A 20,954-nucleotide genomic window follows, 5' to 3' on the forward strand; every position below is an offset into this window, starting at 1 on the left:
CAAGTCCTCTGCATGAGGTAATCTGCATTCAGTGCTAATTATTATGTTCTTTCCCCCAACCAATTCTTAACTCTATTTTCTACATCCCACTCCCCTATGATCATAGATTTGTCTATTCCTTTATCAATTTTCACTTTATAAAAGGTAAGGTCAGTTTCTGAGGTGCACATTCAGAATCGCATCATCATTGTGACACACTGATTCTTTTATCAGCATAGATTTTGCCCCATGTCTGAAAATCCTTTTTGCCTTAAAATCAACTGTTAGGAGTAAGTATGGTTATTTTGACTGGCTAACCAGAAACACACAAATAAATACCCTTCTACTCTGTATTTAAAGTCTGCCTATTATGATTATTGTTTGAAAGAGGGGGAATAGCCAAGGCCAAAGGGGCTATCCCCTAATGTGGTGGAACGAGAAGGCCATGCCAAGGCGGCCACTGGCAAGCGAGCGTCAGTTACTCAGGAATGGCTTTGAAACCCACCTGGCAACAGAGCCTGCCTGGCAACAGGCTGTGATTGGATGGCTTTGGAAACTGCCTGGCAACAGGCTGTGATTGGATGGATTTGAAACTGCCTAGCAACAGGTTGTGATTGGATGGCTTTGGAAACTGGCTGGCAATAGGCTGTGATTGGTTGGGGCACAGACCGCCCCTTGACCAGATCGGCTGACCTTGGCTATATAAGATGTTGTACCAACTGAAATAAACGAGTCTGCAGGCTGCTCACCTCAAGCCTGCTTTCACCTGACTCCCAGGGTCTGTGTGTTGACTCTGCACCTCTTGCCCCCACCACGCTGCTCCTCTCAGAAACGAATCCACTGAAACATTGTTGAGAAATCAATGGCAACACCCCAGGGGTAGCAAGGGTGACCTGCAGGCCTGTCCCCAGGGTGGCAGGTCAAAGAGCAGCTGCAGCTGAAGTGCCTGCCACTGTGTTTGCTGCCAGGTCACTTAGCAATGGTACCACCACCTGGAGGAAGTGTCCATCCAAGTGGATACCACTGAGATCTGAAGACAATCAAAATAAGAATTCAGGAAGGGGATTGTGGATGTGTAAACTAAAGTCAAACACCTTAAATAAAACGAAGGATCAAAATGAGGTGGCCTAACAAAAAAGATATCAAAGGGAATCTAAAGCTACCATAATATTCAAGATTATATTTTGTCTGCAAAAGGCTTAGTGAAATAAAAAAGGGAGTCACAAGTTGGGACTCAAGTTATAAACAAGAGTAACCCACCTCAACAGAGTGTAAGCAAAATAAAACACTGGCACAGTATCAGCCATGGGGAGACTACCCGGACTTTAAACCCCAGGACATTTCTCATAACCCCTCTTCACCCTAAGAACAGACTTATAGTAGTGTGGGCAGCTCCAGGCCCATATGAAAACAGGACTATGATGATCACAATCTCTGAGGTCACTGTATCCCCATCCTGGAAGAAACACTCATCACACAGCACTGCATGTGCAGGACACGACAGGCCCATGAGAGTCATGTGGTATTCAGGTGGTCACATAGGTGGCCTGTACCAGAATGTGACAAGGAAGGAAAAGGACACACAAAAAAATCTGTTCCAAATAATCTGATTGATGATTAAGATGTTATTTCAAACAGGCAGGTGTTACAGACTGAATGTTTATTTCCACAAATAAAAAAAGTGAAAGCAGAGCTCAGTGACATGATCCTACCCACAGAACAGGGAGGCTGAAAACATAGGCTGCATGTCAAGAGGTAGAATTTCCAGAACACATAGCCTGTCTCGGCCATCCAGGGCTAATTCCCCTGTGTGAGTTCCTCTACACTTGATGAAATGTGGGTCCTGGCAAAAGATCTTCCACAGTCATTATGTCCATAAGGTTTTTCCTCTGTGAGGACTGATGCCCATTGAGGTGAACTTGCAGCAATTCTCCATACTATGGACTCACCTGTGTGAGTCCTCTGATGTGTCCTGAAGTGTATCTGCATGCAAAAGACTTTTCCACATTCATTACATTCATAATGCCTTCCCCCCCTTTTGTGTTTTGATGCTTGATGACGTCTGTCTTTCAGTAAAGGCCTGTCCACAAATATTACACTCATAAGGCTTCTCCCCTGTGTGAGTTCTCTGATGTGCAATGAGATGTGACTTCCAGTAAAAGGGCTTTTGACAGCAACTACACACGTAAGCTTTTTCCCCTATGTGAGTTCGCTGATGGAAACTGAGGTCTCCCTTCCTGGTGAAGGTTCTTCCACATTCATCACATTTGTAAGGCTGTTCCCCTGGCTGTGTTCTCTGATGGAATGTGAGGCCTCCCTTCTTGGAGAAGGTTTTTCCACATTCATCACATTTATAAGGTTGTTCCTCTGTATGAGTTCTCTGATGGAAAGTGAGGTCTCCTTCCATGCAAACTCTTGGCACACTCATGACATTTTTCCCCTGTGTGAGATCTCCAATGTATGATGAAGGCTGATCTGTGGTGATAAGCTTTCCCACATTCAATACATTCATGCTTCTTTTCCTGTGTGTATATTCTCTTATGCAGTTGATGACATGGCCAGTGTCTAGGCCCCTGCCACCTACATAGGAGATCCACATGGAATTCCTGGCTCCTGGCTTCACCATGGCCCAGCCTTGGCTGCTGCAGGCATTTAGGCAGTGAAAGAGCAGATGGCAGATCGTGCTTTCTCTCTCTCTGTTGCTCTGCCTTTCAAACAGATGAAAATACACATTAAAAATTAATCAATTGCACCAGAAGGCTTTTGTTTTCTGTGCTGGAGTTTCAGTTGTCCTCTACTTTCACAGAAAACTGATTCTCCTATGCATTTCTTATGTCTTTGTTGTTTTAGAGTGATTTTGAAAAAGAGAAAGGGATAACGCTGACTCAACCTCCACTTCAAAATAAGTATGAGTCCTTCAACATGAAAGCACCGGTTCACTTGACCTCAGGACCCAGGATCTCCAGGCTTTCCTCCTCAGTACAGAAACACCCACTTTACTGCTCCTTTGCTAGCTCCGGCTTAGCTTCATGACTTCTGACGTCCTGGCAGACAAGACTTGCTCCTGGAACTCTTCTCTGTTTTATCAACCTCCCAGGAGTCCTCCTCTGCAAGTATGACTGTACCACCTTTAAGCTGCCAATTCTCAAATGTTTATTTCCAACAGTGATGTATACTATCTATTCTGGATTTTATATACCCTATAATTGCACAGCAAAATCTGCAGACTGTCATGTCTAACCCAAAGTAATGATCTTTCTATAAAACTATCTTCCCTGCAGACTCTTCCTAAAAGAACACAACCCATTTTTTCATTCTCTCATCTTGCTACCACATGTTTTGTTTTTTACTGTAAAGAGAATCAAACATATTTAAAAGATGACACATTGGTTTCACTACTATTGCCAACTACAAATAAAAAGAACAGTGCCTGTGAGCTGCCTAATTAACAAGCACTGAACTCCATAAATGCTTGAAGGAAAATGGTATAAAAATGAAGAAAAGGACAACTGAGGACTTAAGACAATAATCCAACCATGAAAAATCTAAGAAAATATTCAGTGGCAGCAAGAACAACAAAGATGGATGAACATATGACAGCCTTCCCTAGAAACTGCATAATACCCGTGCCCAATACACAAAACCAACTATCCTCAGAGCTGGGGCTTGGGAGGAAAATTGGCGAAAACAGCCCAACACAGCCAGTTTCTGCTTAGCTGCTCCTCTCCCAGCCTCCCGGCCCATTGTTACCGACTAACCTGGGAAGCTCTGTGTTGGGGATTCATCTGTCCATGGCTCTGCTCCTTGCTCCAATCTGCAGATCACCTCAGGTTTGGTGATGCAGAACCCTGTTAATGGGAAATATTGTAGGACTTTGCAAAGCTGCTCAGCCAGGTCCTCTGAAGAATGACAACAGCTTGGCTTCAGGAGCTGTGCAATGAAAGAAGCAATTTGAACCTTTCACTAGTGTTTATAATCACATTTTTCACAGGCTAGAATCTTACACCAAGATAACATTAAACCACATAAAAGGTTCTTTCCTTTGTCAAAGAAGAAGAAAGTACTCCACGGAGGAGTTACAAGGAATTTTGCTCACCTAGGGACAGCAGGCTTCTGTAGGTGTCCCGCATCACTTCCCTGTACAGGTTCCTGTGGGCATCATCCAGGACTTGCCACTCCTCCCAGGTGAAGTCCACAGTCACATCCTCAAATGACATCAACACCTGTAACAGCACATTTCTGCTCAACACATCAGCTCCGAGTCACAAAACAGGAAGGTGGGATACACAGTGGAGTCAGAACTCCAAACCAGGTACTTTGATATGGGATGCAGGCATCTTGATCACCAGGCCCAATGTCTGCCCTTCCATAAACCTCTGAAGCCCCTGGTATGTAAGTAATGATTACCTGTGCTATCTTTATATACATAACCTAAATACTGCTTACTAAGTCAAGGAATGTTTACCTCAGACACTTAAAATGGAAAAACAGAAGGGCAGTACTATATCTCAGGTACTATTCATTGCATTTGGTAAAGTACTATATGCAATCATTGAATAAAAAAGTAAGGCTGATTGCAAGCATAAAGACAAAAGGCATAGAAGCAGGCAATCAGCCTAGCAGTTAAACACTTGGCTTGCGTTTGATTTCTACCTCAGGCTCCTGACTCCCGCTTCCTGCTAGGAGACACTGGAAGGAGCAGTGCTGTCTCACTGAATTGAGTTCTGTCATCAACTTGGGAGATCTGCATTGTGTTCCATTCCTGCTTCTTGCCCTAGCCCAGCCCTGGCTGTTGCAGGTATTTGGGGAGCAAACCAGCAGATGGAAGTTCTGTCTCTCAAATAAATATTGGAGGAAGAAAAAAAGACAGTGAGAAAGGAAATAGGGAACTATGAGAAATTTGGGTTTATGTAGGGTCATAAAATCCATAGCATTTCTCATTTTTCTTTCATTGTTTAAGGTTGATAAGGTTGCATCTTCCAGAAAAATATGCTTTGGGAACCAAGAGTGGTAACATTCAACCCCACGGTGATTAACAAATGAAAGTTATAAAAATGAAAAACACTGTTAAAACCTTTAAATGGAAAAAGTTGGCTTTGTTTCAATTGCTTAGAAAGACCAAAAGGAAAAATAAAGAATGATGAGAATCACCCAGGTGCTTGGGCCCTGCACCCACATGGGAGACCAGGAGCACCTGGCTCCTGGCTTCGGATTGGCGCAGCGCTGGCCATGGCAGCCATTTGGGGCGTGAACCAACGGAAGGAAGACTTTTCTCTCTGTCTCTCTCTCTAACTCTGTCTGTCAAAAAAAAAAGAAAGAAAGAAAAAAGAAAAAACATGAAATTCATCTGTATGTCAAGGGAAAAATGAGGCTCTTTTGAAAAGTATGAAAAGATGTTCAAAATGTCAAAAAATAAGAAATACAAATTAAAATTAACCTGTTATACAGTCTTTCATCTAATAGATTTGTTTTGTGAAGCAACAGGCAAACATGATCATCCTAGTTGTTCTGTCCTCAAAATATACCCTTCATTGGACCCATCCTTACTGTATCTACTCTAACTGCTCTTTCACAAACCACCATAAACTATCACCTTATCTGATCGCACTAGTTTCTTAAACGGATTTCCAGCTTCAAACACACATACCATGCATGTCATACATCTTGTAGTTACATTTTATAAACCAAAAAATAGGGGAAGAAAGAAAGGAAAACAATCATATCAAGGCATACCACGATCACAGTGTCAAAAAAGAAAAACAAAAACAGAACAAACAGAAATCTGGATCAATACAGATGAACACTGGAAATAGTTAATCATGAGAGTAAAAAGATATTTTGCTCTTATCTTGAAACTCTTTAAAAAGTCATTGGCCATTTGAAGCAAGACAGTAACAATCTATTGTGTGGTTTATAAAATGTAGGTGTGGGGCGGCATGTGGTATAGCAAGTAAAGCTGCACCTGAAGTGCCAGCATCCCATATGGGCACTAGTTCAAGTCCTAGCTGCTCTACTTCCAATCTATCTCTCTGCTATAGCCTGGGAAAGCAGTAAGATAGCCCAGGTCCTTGGGCCCCTGTACCCACATGGAAGACCCAGAAGAAGCTTCAGATAGGTACAGCTCTGGCTGATGAGGCCATTTGGAGAGTGAACCAGCAGCTGGAAGACCTCTCTCTCTCTCTCTCTCTCTCTCTCTCTCTCTCTCTCTACCTCTCTCTGTAACTCTTTCAAATAAATAAAATAAATATTAAAAAACAAAGAAAAACTTGTTTCAGCCATTGTGGCCATCTGGGGAGTGAACCAGCAGTTGGAAGACCTCTCTCTCTGTAACTCTACCTGTCAAACAAATAAATAAAAAATCTTTAAAAAAAATAAGACTTAAATATCTGAAGCAATAATCCATAGTAGAGAAAATAAATTATGGATAAAGATATAAGCAATTAAGAGAAGACAAATTTTATAACAAACAAAAGTATCACAGTAATGACAAAATGTCTGGTCACTTGAATCCTCTAAAGAAAAACAATTATGAAATTTGAACAATATTTATAGCACAACCATCTGAGGACCTGGAGAACAATAGAATAAAAGGCAGCAACTGGATTAAAGGAACTCTTAAAGGACAAATTCACAGAAGCTGGTGGTGAGGCACAGTGAGCTAAGATGACACTTGCAATGCCAGCATTCCATACTGGAGCACCAGTTCAAGTCCTGACTGCTCCACTTCTGATCCAGCTCCCTGCTAAGGTGCCTTGGAAAGCAGTGGAGAATGGCCTAAGGGCTTGATCCCAAGTGGGAGACCCAGATGGAGCTCTGAGCTCCTGGCTTTGGCTTGGACCAGTTCTGGCCATTGCAGCCCTTTGGGGAATGAACCAATTCATGAAAGATCTCTTTCTCTCTGCCTTTCAAATAAATAAAACTTTTTTTAAAAAAAGAGAGAAAAACAAACACAAATTTTTGGCATTGTACTAAAGGACATTCTCCAGTCAGCACACAAGTAAAAGCTGTAGTTTCACTGGTTCAGGACATTAGAAGACAAAGTTCAAGGCTAAGAAGATAACCAGAAACTGGGGGTGGGGTGATAAGTCATGGAAAGGAGGAAGCAAAAGAATTTAAGACACTCAATTTGCATATAAAACGCACCAAAATTGTTGGGTGTTTACTTAACTACACATCAGGTCACAGAGAATTAAGATCAATAAAAGCTGCCACTGGAAGCTAAAGAATTGACTAATCATCACTGCAGGAATAATCTGGAATTTGAACCCAGCCACTGAACCTCCTTGTAGAACAAAAATCATTCTTCAGAGGAATAAAATAATATCCACACTCTGTAACACGTGATTTACGATATCTGGCCAGGATTCACAATCACTACACATGCAATAAAGAGGAAAATGTGACTCATACTCCAGAAAAAATCACTAGAAAGTCAACCTATACATTGTAGTAGACAAGGTGCCTAAGCTATCGTAAATATTTTCAGGTACTTAGAGAATGATATAAAAATAAATGTATAAGGCCCAAGCAAGACACATTAAGATGCCCATATCCCACATCACAATACCTGAGTTCCACACCTAGCTCTATCTCCTGACTCCAGCTTCCTACTAATGCTGCAAGAGAGTGGTGATGGCCCCAAGTTATTGGGTTCCTGCCACCCATGTGAGAGACCTGGAATATATATTCCAGACTCCTAGATTAACAACAGCTGGGAGTTGTTGCAGACATTCGGAGAGCGTCTTTGTTTTGTTTTGTTTTTTAAGATTTATTTTATTTATTTGAAAGACAAAGCTACAGAGAGGTAGAGACAGAGAAGAGAGGTCTTCCATCCACTGGTTCATTCTCCAGATGGCCTCAATGGCTGGAGCTGCGCTGATCCGAAGCCAGGAGCCAGAAGTCTCCCATGTGGGTGCAGGGGCCCAAGGACTTTGGCCATCTTCCACTGCCTTCCCAGGCCATAGCAGAGAGCTGGATCGGAAGAGGAGCAGCCAGGTCTTGAACCAGCACCCATATGGGATGCCTGCACTTCAGGCCAGAGCTTTAAACCACTGTGCCACAGCGCCAGCCCCCAGAGAGTGACTTTCAAATAAAATAAATAAATCTTTTTAAAAAATTAAATTAAAATAAAAATGGTCTTAAGTATCAATAGCTCTTCCTCCTTTATAATTGCTGAATGTAGCCATAAAAAGCATCAAGTTTTGTATTTTTCTTAAAGACAAAAGCAGAGAGAAGTTATTACCGGATCATTTTGTAGCATTCATTTATTAATTTATTTATTATTTATCTGAAAGTCAGAGTTACACAGAGAGAGAAGGAGAGGCAGAGAGAGGTCTTCCATCTGCTGGTTCACTCCCCAATTGGCCACAATGGCTGGAGTGCGCCCATCCGAAGCCAGGAGCCAGGAGCTTCTTTCAGGTCTCCCACACTGGTGCAGGGGCCCAAGGACTTGGGTCATCTTCTACTGCTTTCCCAGGCCATAGCAGCGAGCTAGATCAGAAGTGGATCAGCTGGGACTCGAACTGGCGCCCATATGCCAGCACTGAAGGAGGCGGGTTTACTAGCTATGCCACAGCACCAGCCCCCACCAAGATTTGACACCAGTTGAGAGTAAACATAAGAGGGAGGGAGGAGTCCAGGAGAAACCCCATTTTAGTAGTTTGGGCCAATGCTTCCTGGAAGGAATGCCATACATGACCATAAGTGAAAATTGAAGGATGTGATTTCCATTTTGGATTTACAGAGCTCTAAGTGCCTTTTGGACAGTTACAAGGAAGCACTAAAGAGGCAGTTGAATGGATGGTCTTAAAGCTAGGGAAGAGGTCCACATGGAGATAAACAGGAGTATCAGACCAGAGAGGGCAAAACCAGGCAAAACTGCAGAGTGGGAAGAACAGGAACACTTGGGATGAATCGTGTTAAAGAGAAGAAACATAGAGGAGTTCATGGAAAAAGAAAAGAAACCCTCAAGGACTAACAGAATTTCCAGAAGATCATGGACAGTAGTTACAAACAGAGCGGAAGAGTAAGTTAGGCAGACTAGATTATAATCAAAGCTACTAGCAAACTTTCAAGAATTTAATTAAGACTACACTGAAGAGATAAAAGCACAAATGAGCAATGGAAATATTTGCCTGAAAAAACAAAACAAAAAAAGACGTTGTACTTCTTGTGGCACCAACTGCACAGAGAAGCCGAAAGAAATGCACGGAAAATCATGACCTACAGTGGATTCTCTCTCCACACATCCCTGGTTCTATCTAAAAGCTATTCAGGACCAGACCATTTTAGCAATGCCACAAACACCACACTAACGGACTTGTGTTTTAGCACTAGATCATTGTTATTATTGCAGAATGCTGAATGTTTATTCCCAGGTTGATACTAAAACACTGTTCACAAGACTGGCACTGTGGTGGAGCAGGTAAAGCCACTGCCTGCAGTGCTGGCATCCCATATGGGCGCCAGTTCGAGTTCCAGCTACTCCACTTCTGATCCAGCTTTCTGCTATGGCTTGGGAAAGCAGTAGAAAATGGCCCAAGTCCTTAGACCCCTGCACCCACGTGGGAGACCTGAAGGAAGCTCCTGGCTCCTGGCTTCTGGCTTCGGATGGGTGCAGCTCTGGCCGTTGTGGCCAACCAGAGAGTGAACCAGCGGAAGAAGACCTCTCTCTCTCTCTCTCTCTGCCTCTCCTTCTCTCTCTGTGTAACTCTGACTTTCCAATAAATAAATAAATCCTAAAAAAAAAAAAAAAAACCACTGTTCACTACATCATTTATGTGACTATAGAGGCACAAATCCCATGAGAACTTAGCATGCTCTCCTCTTCAGATCAACTTCAATGATGCAGCAAATGTCTTTTTGCAATGATCAGAAATATCAGAGATCAATCTGTACTCAACTGAGATGACCCTAATGTCTCTCTCTCTCTTTTCTTATGATTTAGTTATTTATTCAAAAGGCAGAATCACAGGGATGGAGGAGAAAGAGATAGAGAGAATGCCCACCTGCTAATTCACTCTCCAAATGGCTGCAATGGCTAGGGCTGGACCAGGCCAAAGCCAGCAGCCTGGAACTCCATCAAGGTCTCCCACCAGGTGGCAAGAACTAAGTACTGGGGACATCTTCCATGGCTTTCCCAGGCTCTACAGCAGGAACCTGGACCAGAAGTGGAACAAGCAGGACCCAAACTGGCATTCACGTAGGATAGCAGCATTGGAGGCAGTGGCCTAACCCCTACACCACAATGCTGGCTCCAGTCCTAATGTCTTACAACTTGCCAGATTTATCTTGTTTATGTACATTTCTCTGATGCTGTATTTATTTTTACCTTTTCATTTTAAGTAATAAATCTTCACAAAGTTCCTACAATACAATATAAAACAAGCTGAGGCATAAACAAACAACTTACAGGAAATGTATTCATTTTCTTTGCTCTTGGAAACACAGAGGACTCCATAATTATACCTGGAAGAGAAGGTTAACAAAAGGAGTCATGAAAGAAATGGCCTTGAGACAGGAGGTAGCTAAGGTCCAAGGAAAACAAGAGTAAAAATAAAAGGCTACTGTAACAACTAAAATTGCTTGTTCTGCTGGTTTAAAAAAATGCCAGTTTGGAAAAGCTAGCTTAAGTGCGTGCACTGTGATACAACAGGTTAAGCCTCTGCCTGCAGCACTGGCATCCCGTTTGAACACCAGTTTGAGTCCTAAATGCTCCACTTTCTTCCTTTTTTTAATATTAATTTTGAAAGGCAGAGTTATAGAAAGGCAAAGGCAGAGAGAGAAAGAGATCTTCCATCTGCTGGTTCACTCCCTAAATGGCGACAACGACCAGAGCTGTGCTGATCTGAAGCCAGGAGCCAGGAGCTTCTTTCAGGTTTCCCACGCAGGTGCAGGGGCCCAAGGACTTGGGCCATCTTCCACTGCTTTCCCAGGCCATAGCAGAGAGCTGCATTGGATCTGGAGCAGCCAGGACTAGAACTGGCACCTCTATGGGATGCTGGTACTGCAGGTGGTAGCTTTACCCACTATGCCACAGCGCTGGCCCCAAGTACTCCACTTTCAATCCTGTTCCCTGCTAACGCACCTAGGAAAGCAGTGAAAGATGGCTGGAGTGCTTGGGCCCTGGCCTCCCATGCTGGAGACCCAGATGGAGTTCCAGGCTCCTGGCTTCAGCCTGGCCCAGCCCTGGCCATTGTGGCCATCTGGGGAATGAACCAGCAGTTGGAAGAGCTCTCTGTCTCCATAACTCTTCCTTTTGAATGAGTGAATGAATAGCTTGCTTAAAGACTACCTGCATGCATGTGATAAAGACTAACCCAGGCAGAGACCAGCTAAAGCTAATCTCGAGAAACTAACAATGCACTGTGTCAGAGACCTGCTCATAGGAGTCCTCAGTGATCTCTCTCAACCCAGGACAGCAGCATCCCTCCACCTAGGACTTCCTGGAGTCTTCCTGACAATGTCTCTCCACCCAAATTTTCTGGCCTGTCTCCATGGTAACGACTCTCCCTCCCCTCTCTAAAAAAACTGACTAAAAATTAACTGCCAAAATTAAACTCAAGGCCCAGAATTCTTCCCAGAGATCTATTTCTATAATTTTATGGAGTGTACTTTTGCTTTGTGGCCCCTGAACTCCTGAGCCCACTTCCACTCTCTTTATGAAGTATACTTCATTTGTTGTAATAAATCTTTGCTGCCTACACTGGTTGATGGTCTCCCACACCTGCAAATCCAGCTTGCTCCTAGATCTTACTGCACAAAGCAAGATAACGACGGAAACTAACAGAGGACAAGGAAAAGGCGCCCATATTGGGGAACATGGAGAAGCGACAGGAGGGAGCTCATTTAAAAAGCACTCATAATTGTACCTGGTGGAGGTTAAATGCCAGTTATCATTATTTGTTACTGATTTTGTAAAATAATTAGTGTTACTATGAAAAAATTTTAAGGATGATTGTTCAACTATATTGCTGTACATCAAAGGAAGAAACAGAATGCTGTCACTAAAATTAACCTAATAGAAAAACCCTTGGGTGATATTAACTATTTTCTTATTCATTCAGATGTACCACACAGGATTCTGTATTAGTGTTCCCACTAGAACATCGCTTGCTCTCATACACCAAGTGTGTCTCTTGTGACTCCAGGTTTGTTACCCACGGCTGTACAGGGAAAGGCTCCAGATCCAGGCTCTCAAGTCCTCTCCTGCAGCAGCCCTGCCTGGCTTTTGTATTTGCAGTGGCCATCCGTAGACTTGATGCGCAGTTTTGAACAGTACCTGCCCGCTGGAATTAGCCTGTTATCTTGTCAAGAAGCCAGGACTTGCCTGACAGGGACATGGGGCGCAGCGAGGGCCAGCACAAGCCACTGACCGGGAGTGAGGCCGTCTTCCAGAAACGAGACGGCCAACCTCTCGCTTGTGATCCTGGGCACCACTGGCCAGGCGCTGCCCAGACCAGCCCCGCCAACACCAGGCGCAGGCCAGCCGGCACGTGTGGAGACCGACAGACCAGAGGGGGCTGTCCACGAGGATGATGGGCGGGCGGGATGTCCACTAGGATGGCGGGCGGGCAGGATGTCCCGAGGATGACAGGCGGGCGGGATGTCCGCAAGGACGATGGGGGGGGGGGGGGGGGAACGTCCGCGAGGATGGCGGAGGGGGGGACTCCACGAAGATGGCGGAGGGGGGACATCCGCGAGGGTGATGGGCGGGCGGGATGTCCACGAGGATGGCGGGCGGGCGGGATGTCCACGAGGATGACAGGCGGGCGGGATGTCTGCGAGGACGGCGGGGTGGGATGTCCGCAAGGATGATGGGGGGGGGGGGGGGGAGACGTCCGTGAGGATGGCGGAGAGGGGGACGTCCACGAAGATGGCAGAGGGGGGACATCCGCGAGGATGATGGGCGGGCGGGATGTCCGCGAGGATGGGGGGGGGGGACGTCCACGAGGACGATGGGGGGGGGGGGAATGTCCCGAGGATGGTGGGGCGGGGGGATGTCCGCGAGGGTGATGGGCGGGCGGGATGTGCACGAGGACGATGGGGGGGGCACGTCTGCAAGGATAGCGGAGAGGGGGGACGTCCACGAGGATGATGGGCGGGCGGAATGTCCACGAGGACGATGGGGGGGGGGGGGAGACGGCTGCGAGGATAGCGAGGGGGGGGGACGTCCACGAAGATGGCAGAGGGGGGACGTCCGCGAGGATGACAGACGGGGAGGCAACCTTGGAAGCAGCCGGCGGCCGCACGTCACACTCCTGCCAGTTCCCACCCGCGGCCCTCCTGAGGGGGCCGCCCGGGTCTCACAGCTCCGGAGCGTCCCCCGACACGGCCATCAGCGGAGGCGCTACCGCAGCGGCCCCTTCCCTAGCCCCGACCCCAGTGGGCGTCCTCCCACGCCGCCGGGGCCAAAGCCCGCACCTGCACGTCAGCATCCGCCGCCAAGACCCCAGGACGTCTCTGCTCCCACCACGTGGGGCTCCCGCCGGCTCCCAGTCCTCCGACGTCCGCCGGGCCCCTCTTCCACTCCCGCACCAACCTCTACGAACACGGAGTAGAACCCCAGAGACCCGGGAACACCAGCAAACAGGAGTTCCGCGGGACAACTTCCGGGAGGAAGACAACAAGGTGGAAGGAGGCAGGGCGGCGCATGCGCAGAAAGAACTGGGAGGGCAGTCCCATGAGCCTGTGCGGTGATCTTCTGAGTCGAAACTACATTTCCCAAAAGTCCTTGCGCCCCCTCAGCCAGCAGGGAGCCGGATTTCCGAATTACCTGGGTAGCGGGAAGTAATGTCTACTGCGAGGTAAGTGTGTGGGATCCTGATTCTTCGCTGGACGCATTCGTATCTGGAAGAACAGTGCTGTTCGACTGTGGGTGGAGTACTTGATAACTGCCGCTAGCTTTATTTTCTTTTTCAGTTTTTATAATTATATTGCGGATATAAAAGCCCATGTCTACTTATTCATCAACATATATAACAAATCCTTACTTAGTTTCTGAGAGGTGAACTTGAACTTCATCCTCCCCTTGTTGGTTTCTGCAAAAAACAAAATCCGAAGGTCCACACGCGGGTTCCACGGAGCTCCTGCTGCTCATCGCCAAAGGAGAAGGGGAGGCTCCCGGGTTAGGGTTGCTGTGGGCTGGGTGGGAGCGTGGAGGGAGCTCATGACCTGGCCTTGCTTTTCTAATACAGAATGCAATCAAAGATTTAAATCAAAGCCTCACCAAGACCAAAATATTGATATTGTGTCTCAGATGTTTCCCCATTAACCCAGGGAAGAAAAAGCTTAAACTTACATGCCTTACAAGTTATTAAATGAAACTATGGTTAACAAACATGCCAAAGTTTTCACTTGTAATTCTAGATACAACTCCCATATTGAAGCTTTACCATAAAAAAAAAAAAAAGTTTTCAACATGTATCCAATGTTTAATGCAATGTAGTATAAGAGTGACAGTTAACATAATTCAATTGCTTTAACCTAAATATGCTTACTGCTTACAATGTAGCTAATCTGAGAAAAGCTGAAAATTGTTTAGCAGGTAGACAGTAAACTGCTGTTGTATCCCAGGTGACTCATGTTCAAAAATACTGAACCTTATGTCTTTAAAACAATCTTGATTTCCGCCTACAGAATAAGCACAAATCACAAACTTGTATTGCAAAAACTGTTCATCTCAAGTTGTATTTTTCTCTATAAAAAAGTTGGCCAACACTCAGCGATCAGGATCAATTATATTCATCATCCACCACTCATACTGGACATGACAGACACTCCTCCCATTCCATTTACGCCCACTGACACACAGCTTCCACTGTGTAGTTGCTGCTGTTCATGGCTCTAAGCTACTGAATACATGCACACTGCTCTGCTGTGCCCTCTGTAACCTCCACTCAGTTGCTGGCTGTCTAGGTCACCATAAGTGAACTGATTTGACAAGACCAGGTCTCCAGTATCATTTGACTACCGTAAGCACCACTACTTGCTCCTGCTGTAGAGTTCAGGAAGAGCTCTACACATTTGTGTTGCATTTTTGCTTTGTCTTTTTGACATAGCTGCCACAGCACCACCATGAGTTGCAAACTCAACATCTGCTTCACCAAGTTACTCTATCATTGGGACCAATTTTAATGTGAATTCTCACAGTGTTGAAAGGTAAGAAAAATTTAAGTCATCCTCAGTTGCTCTGTAAGGCAATCCCTGCATGTGTACACAGTACCCTGTTGTACTTTGGGAAGTAGAGCCACCAGCATCATATCCATGATCACACATTCCTGAAAAACAGGAACCAAAGTCTTCCAAATCTATCTGACCCAGATCCATAGTTAACATAGCTCTCATAATGATCATAGCCTCCATAGCCTACACCATAGCACCGCACCTCATCCTCTGAAAGCCATCTCTTCTGCTCATGTTGTTGTACCCTCTGCCAGCCCCACATCTGTCATGGGGACATATGGATATCCATGTAAGCTTTTGTGGTGGGCCACAGTGAGTTCTAACTTCAGCCCCATTGCTTTTAAAAGAACTTGATATACTGGGAATATATGCATTTTCTTTGATCTTGGAAACTACTTCAGTAGAGGTCTCTAGAGTTATATGTGCTTGTTTATCCTTATAGAAAGTATTCCAGGTAATGGGAAAGCCAAACCTGATGGAAAAGTACTTGAATTTAGTTAAACACTGGGATACTATGTGTTCAAGGTTATGAGTATATAGCATTTAGAAAAGACTATAAACAAGAAAATTTTGAATAAGATACCTAACTCATGGGGCTGTGGTTCAGTGGGTTAAACCACCCTCTGCATCACCAGCATCCTGTAAAAGCCCTGGTTCTGGTCTTGATTACTCCACTTCCAATCAAGCTCCCTGCTAATGCACCTGGGAAAGCAGCTGAAGATGGCCCAAGTATTTGGGCTCCTGCCAACCATGTGGGAGATCCAGATGAGGCTAGCTCTTGGCTCCTGGCTTCAACCTGGCCCAGCCCTGGCTGTTGCAACCATTTGAGGAGTGAACTAGTGAGTGGAAGACATTCTCTTTCTCTCTCTCTCTCTCTCTCTCTCTAACTCTTCCTTTCAAATAAATAAGTCTTTTTTGAAAAAAAGAATAGTTAACTATTTAAAACAATAAAAACACATGAAATCATCTGATTATATGGAACAACTTAAATACACCAAGAAAAGCCAGGGATAAAGAATTTAGGGACTGGTGTTGTGGTGCAGCAGTTTAAGCCATTTTAAGTTACTTGTGACACCAGCACCCCATATCAAAGTGCTGGTTCAAATCCTGGCTGCTTCATTTCTGATCCAGCTGCCTGATAATGAGCCTGGAGAGGCAGAAGACTGTTTGGGAGAACTGGATGGAGTTTGTAGCTCATGGCTTCTGTCTGACCCGAATCTGGCTGTAGTGGCCATTTGGGGATTGAACCCATGGATGGGAAATATGTCTCTGTCTCACTCTCTCTGCCTCTCAAATTAAAAAAAAAAAAGTCAATTCATCCTGTTATCCTAGGCTTCTAATATAAACATTTTTAGTGTCATGTCTTTTTTTAAAAAAGATTTATTTTATTTATTTGAAAGACAGAGTTATAGCGAAAGGTAGAGACAGAGAGAGAGGTCTTCCATCTGCTGGTTCACTCCCCAGATGGCTGTAATGGCCAGAGCTGTGCCGATCTGAAACCAGGAGCACGTGGGTGCAGGGGCCTATGGACCTGGGCCATCCTCCACTGCCATCCCAGGCCACAGCGGAGAGCTGGATTGGAAGAGGAGCAGCCAGGACTAGAACCGGCGCCCACATGGGATGCCAGTGCCTCAGGCCAGGGCATTAACCCGCTACGCCACAGCGCCGGCCCCTAATGTCATGTCTTAATAGACTCAGAACTCGAGTGGACTGTAAAGTTGAGGGGTAGGCACTGTGGTGCAGCAGATTAAGCCGCTGCTTAGGACCCCTGTATCCCATGTTGGAGTGCCTGGTGTGGGTCCTGGATACTCTGCTTCCTGAGGCTGGACCTGGGAGGCAGCAGATGATGACCCAAGTACGTGGGTTCCTGCCACTCATGTGGAAGACCTGGATGGAGTTCCTGGCTCCTGGCTTTGGCCTGGCCCGGCCTCAGCTGTTGCAGGTGTTTAAGGAATTTACCAGTGGATGTTGTGTGTGTGTGTGTGTGTATGTATGTCCTTCCCCCTACACCTCTCTGTCATTCTGCCTTTCAAATAAATAATTTTTTAAAGTTGAGGAAGACAATCACTAATTACACAGAAGCTGTAAAAACGAGAAACTATAGTCGAGGAGATGGTTAAAGAAAAAACAAATTTAAAGATTAAAAGATCAAAAGTTCTTTCAAAATTTTACTAACAGGAAATTTTCTTAAAAATTTATTTATTTATTTGAAAGGCAGAATTACACAGAGAGAGGAGAGGCAGAGAGAGAGAGAGAGAGAGAGAGAGAGAGAGAGAGAGGTCTTCCATCCGCTGGTTCACTCCCCAATTGGCCACAATGGCCAGATCTGTGCCGATCCAAAGCCAGGAGCCAGGAGCTTCCTCCAGTTCTATGCACACGGATGCAGGGGCCATCTTCTATTGCTTTCCCAGGGCATCGCAGAGAGCTACTTCAGAAGTGGAGAAGGCCGGTGCCGCGGCTCACTAGGCTAATCCTCCACCTGCGGCACTGGCACCCCGGGTTCTAGTCCCGGTTGGGGTGCCGGAGTCTGTCCCGGTTGCCCCTCTTCCAGTCCAGCTCTCTGCTGTGGCCCGAGAAGGCAGTGGAGGATGGCCCAGATGCTTGGGCCCTGCACCCGCATGGGAGACCAGGAAGAAGCACCTGGCTCCTGCCTTCAGATTGGCACAGTGCGCCGGCCGTAGTGGCCATTTGGGTGGGTGAACTACCAGAAAAGGAAGACCTTTCTGTCTGTCTCTCTCACTGTCTAACTCTGTGGTTAAAAAAAAAAAAAAAAGAAGAAGTGGAGCAGCTGGGACTTGAACTGGCACCCATATGGGATGCTGGCAGTGCAGGTAGTGTGGCTTTACCCACTATGCCACAGCACTGGCCCCACTAACAGAAATCTTGGGGACAGCATTGTGGTAAGGAGTTAGACCACCGACTGTAGCGCTGGCATCCCTTATGGACACTGGTTCGTGTACTGGCCGCTCCACTTCCAATCCAGCTCACTGCTAATACACTTGGGAAAGCAGCAGAGGATGGCCCAAGTCCTTGGACCTCTGCACCCACAGGAAGAAGCTCCTGGATCCTGGCTTCAGACCAGCCCAGCTCCGCCCATTACAGCTACTGGGGAGAGAACCAGCAGATGGAAGATTTCTCTGTCTTTCTCTCTCTCTCTCTCTCTCTCTAACTCTTTCAAATAATCTATTAAAAAAAAAAAAAACAAAAACCTTGGGGCCGGTGCTGTGGTGTGGCAGGTTAATGCCCTGGACTGAAGCACCGGCATCCCATATGGGCACCGGTTCTAGTCCTGGCTGCTCCTTTTCCCATCCAGCTCTCTGCTATGGCCTGGGAAAGCAGTAGAAGATGGCCCAAGTCCTTGGGCCCCTGCAACTGCGTGGGAGACCTGGAAGAAGCTCTGGTTCCTGGCTCCGGATCAGCACAGCTCCGGCGTCGTGGCCAATTGGGGAGTCAAACAGCGGGTGGAAGACAACTCTCTCTCTCTCTTTCTCTGCCTCTCCTCTCTCTGTGTAACTCTAACTTTCAAATAAATAAGTCTTAAAAAAAAAAAAAACCTTGTTGCTTTAACACAAAGGACCAAATACCAGCTTTATGTCAGTGTACTTTTGATATTATTGCTCAATTTTGAGAAAACAAATAATATTTTAAAAATTATACACAACTTTCTCACACACAAAAAAAAATTTTTTAGTAAGATTTATCCTTCTCAAATCTGTGACTCACTCAGATTATCTGTGAGTTACTTAAACAACTGCAGGGTTTTATGCCCTATCCTTTTCAGTTTAAGGTAATCCAGACATTCTCCTTTAGGACAAATGTTTTATTTCAAATGCCTTTATTTAATAAAAAATCTTTTTTTGTTAACAATTCTTACCAAAAATACATCCGCATGCTTCTGATAAGGGATAAGGCAGGTGGCTAGCTTGGTAGATCAGAGCTGGAGGTACCTGGAAGCCATCACCCCCACTCCATGTATAACCCTATCTGCCTGCTTGTCAAACAGCCCCCTTCCCAGGCTGTATCCTTCACCTGGGACCTGGGTGGGCAGACACCATGTAAATAGCCACTCCCTTTCTAACCCATAAAAGAGGCCGACAACTGGAAGACCTGTTACTCTGCGCTGACCAGGACTGGAGTAGGTGCTGAGCCCCCCCCCCCCCCCCACCTCTTCTCCACCTGTGCTCACATATGTGTTCACTTTCTCACATTCTGAATAAAATTTACTTTACATATGATAGCATCAAGAATTCGCTTTATTCAAGGCAAAGGTCTGGAATAAAAATTAAGCTGCACTTCCCCCACTTCATGTGGACTTGGGACAGTTGGGTGAGCAGGGATTACCACTTCATTAACTCCTTAAATCTTGCACAAATCTATATTCCCGACTTGATTTTTATCCTGGAAATCCTATAAATATTGTAAGAAACTTGGGATTGTGGCTCAGTACTCGGGAAGTGATTCCAGCTGAGCCCACTGACAAAATAAGCTGCTTCGATCCTCCACCATCTCTGGTGCCTGTCTGAACACAGAGAGTCTTCCCACCTCATTTCTCTAACACCCTCTTCAGCGTTTGGTCTCAGGAAGACTTTTATGGGACTGCCTTATAGATCTTCCTGTGGTCTCTGTGTCCTATGCAGTGAACCTGGTAGGTGGGAACATAAAGGTTAGCCTCTGGGTGAGAGAGGGGGCAAAGGAAAACAAAGCACCCCCAGAAAGGAATGGAGCAGCGTCAGAAGCAGCCTTGGAAGCTGCTACAAAGTCCTGCCCGTGCTCCTTGACTTTACTGGGGGCCCCAGCCTTTCCCCCAAGAAAATCACTCCAGGAGAATCCTCTGCCCAGCACCAAGTGGACCACCCAGTCTGATAACACTGGGCAATAAAACCTTGGCAAGAATTTTACCTATTTCACACCCAGCAAACTCTTTGTCCAGGAGAAGAAGGTGGGATGGGGTAGGAAAAATGACAGGAAGATCTGGACCCCCTCCCCTTATTAGCCCCAGTCTGAATACAGACCGCATGTTTAGCTCCTTTCTGAGACACCTGCTTGTTCTACCAGCTGCATTTCTCTCGGCTCTCGGTTCTTTGCTGAGATTCCTGATGGCGTCCTCATTTCCATCTAAAATTCCATCAGCACGGCCTTTAATGTCCACATTTACGTCAGCATTCTGCTTCTCTGCACCCTCACAACAGCTGCCCATGACTCGGCTTACAGCACTCTGGCCTTTCTCTACCCTGTTCCTGAAAACTCTTCCAGTCTTTTCCACTGAATAAATTCCAGTCTCCTCCCCATACTCGGGTGTAGTTAAGAATACCACTTCTGGTACCAATTTTTCTGTATTAGCTTTTTGTTACCTGCAGTACCAGCATCCCATATGGGTGCCGGTTCCAGTCCCAGCTGCTCCACTTCTGATCCAGCTCTCTGCTATGGCCTGGGAAAGCAGTAGAAGATGGCCCAAGTCCTTGGGCCCCTGCATCCGTGTGCATAGAACTGGAGGAAGCTCCTGGCTCCTGGCTTTGGATTGGCACAGCTCTGGCTGTTGTGGCCAATTGGGGAGTGAACCAGCGGAAGGAAGACCTCTCCCTCTGTCTCTCTCTGCCTCTGCTTCTCTTTCTGTGTAACTCTTTCAAATAAAAAAAAAAAACTTTTTTTGAAAAAAGTTTTAAAAATCTAGCAGCGAGAGTGGCCTTGTTTAGATTTATTATCCATCACAGAAATCAGAGACACAGAGGAAAAGACCGGTCTGAGGACAAAGCTCCACACCTCCTGCAAGACCAGACAGAGGCAGGAACTCC

At 45.8% G+C, this 20,954-nt stretch overlaps 1 protein-coding gene and 1 pseudogene across 2 annotated transcripts; both read right to left on the minus strand.

The window, feature by feature from the left end:
* Positions 1-1,095: 1,095 nt before the first annotated feature.
* Positions 1,096-13,594, minus strand: LOC133769004 (zinc finger protein 39-like). 2 transcript variants are annotated; one of them, XR_009867091.1, is made up of 5 exons: positions 13,402-13,594; positions 10,391-10,446; positions 4,076-4,202; positions 3,738-3,909; positions 1,096-2,687 (listed from the first exon to the last, which is right to left on the minus strand). XR_009867091.1 is itself a non-coding variant. In XM_062204066.1 (5 exons), the coding sequence occupies exons 2-5, from the start codon at positions 10,436-10,438 to the stop codon at positions 2,632-2,634; spliced, it is 321 nt and encodes a 106-aa protein (XP_062060050.1). In that variant the 5' UTR covers positions 10,439-10,446; positions 13,402-13,594; the 3' UTR covers positions 1,096-2,631. The 2 variants fall into 2 exon arrangements, 1 of the variants encoding a protein (XP_062060050.1); XM_062204066.1 differs by having other exon boundaries at positions 3,738-3,827.
* Positions 13,595-14,724: 1,130 nt separating this feature from the next.
* Positions 14,725-20,359, minus strand: LOC133777319 (heterogeneous nuclear ribonucleoprotein H-like; annotated as a pseudogene).
* Between the last annotated feature and the right edge of the window lie 595 nt (positions 20,360-20,954).

Source organism: Lepus europaeus, chromosome 2, assembly GCF_033115175.1.
Source record: "Lepus europaeus isolate LE1 chromosome 2, mLepTim1.pri, whole genome shotgun sequence".
NCBI classification, from domain to species: Eukaryota; Metazoa; Chordata; class Mammalia; order Lagomorpha; family Leporidae; genus Lepus; species Lepus europaeus.

Bases quoted from the DNA above. Each gene is read 5' to 3' on its own strand.
- LOC133769004 (XM_062204066.1), bottom strand. From the start codon at position 10,438: ATGGAGTCCTCTGTGTTTCCAAGAGCAAAGAAAATGAATACATTTCCT. The intron at 4,203-10,390 runs GTAAGTTGTTTG...GTGCTGTTACAG, and splicing joins AGAAAATGAATACATTTCCT to GTGTTGATGTCATTTGAGGA. The intron at 3,828-4,075 runs GTGAGCAAAATT...TCCCATTAACAG, and splicing joins CAGAAGCCTGCTGTCCCTAG to GGTTCTGCATCACCAAACCT.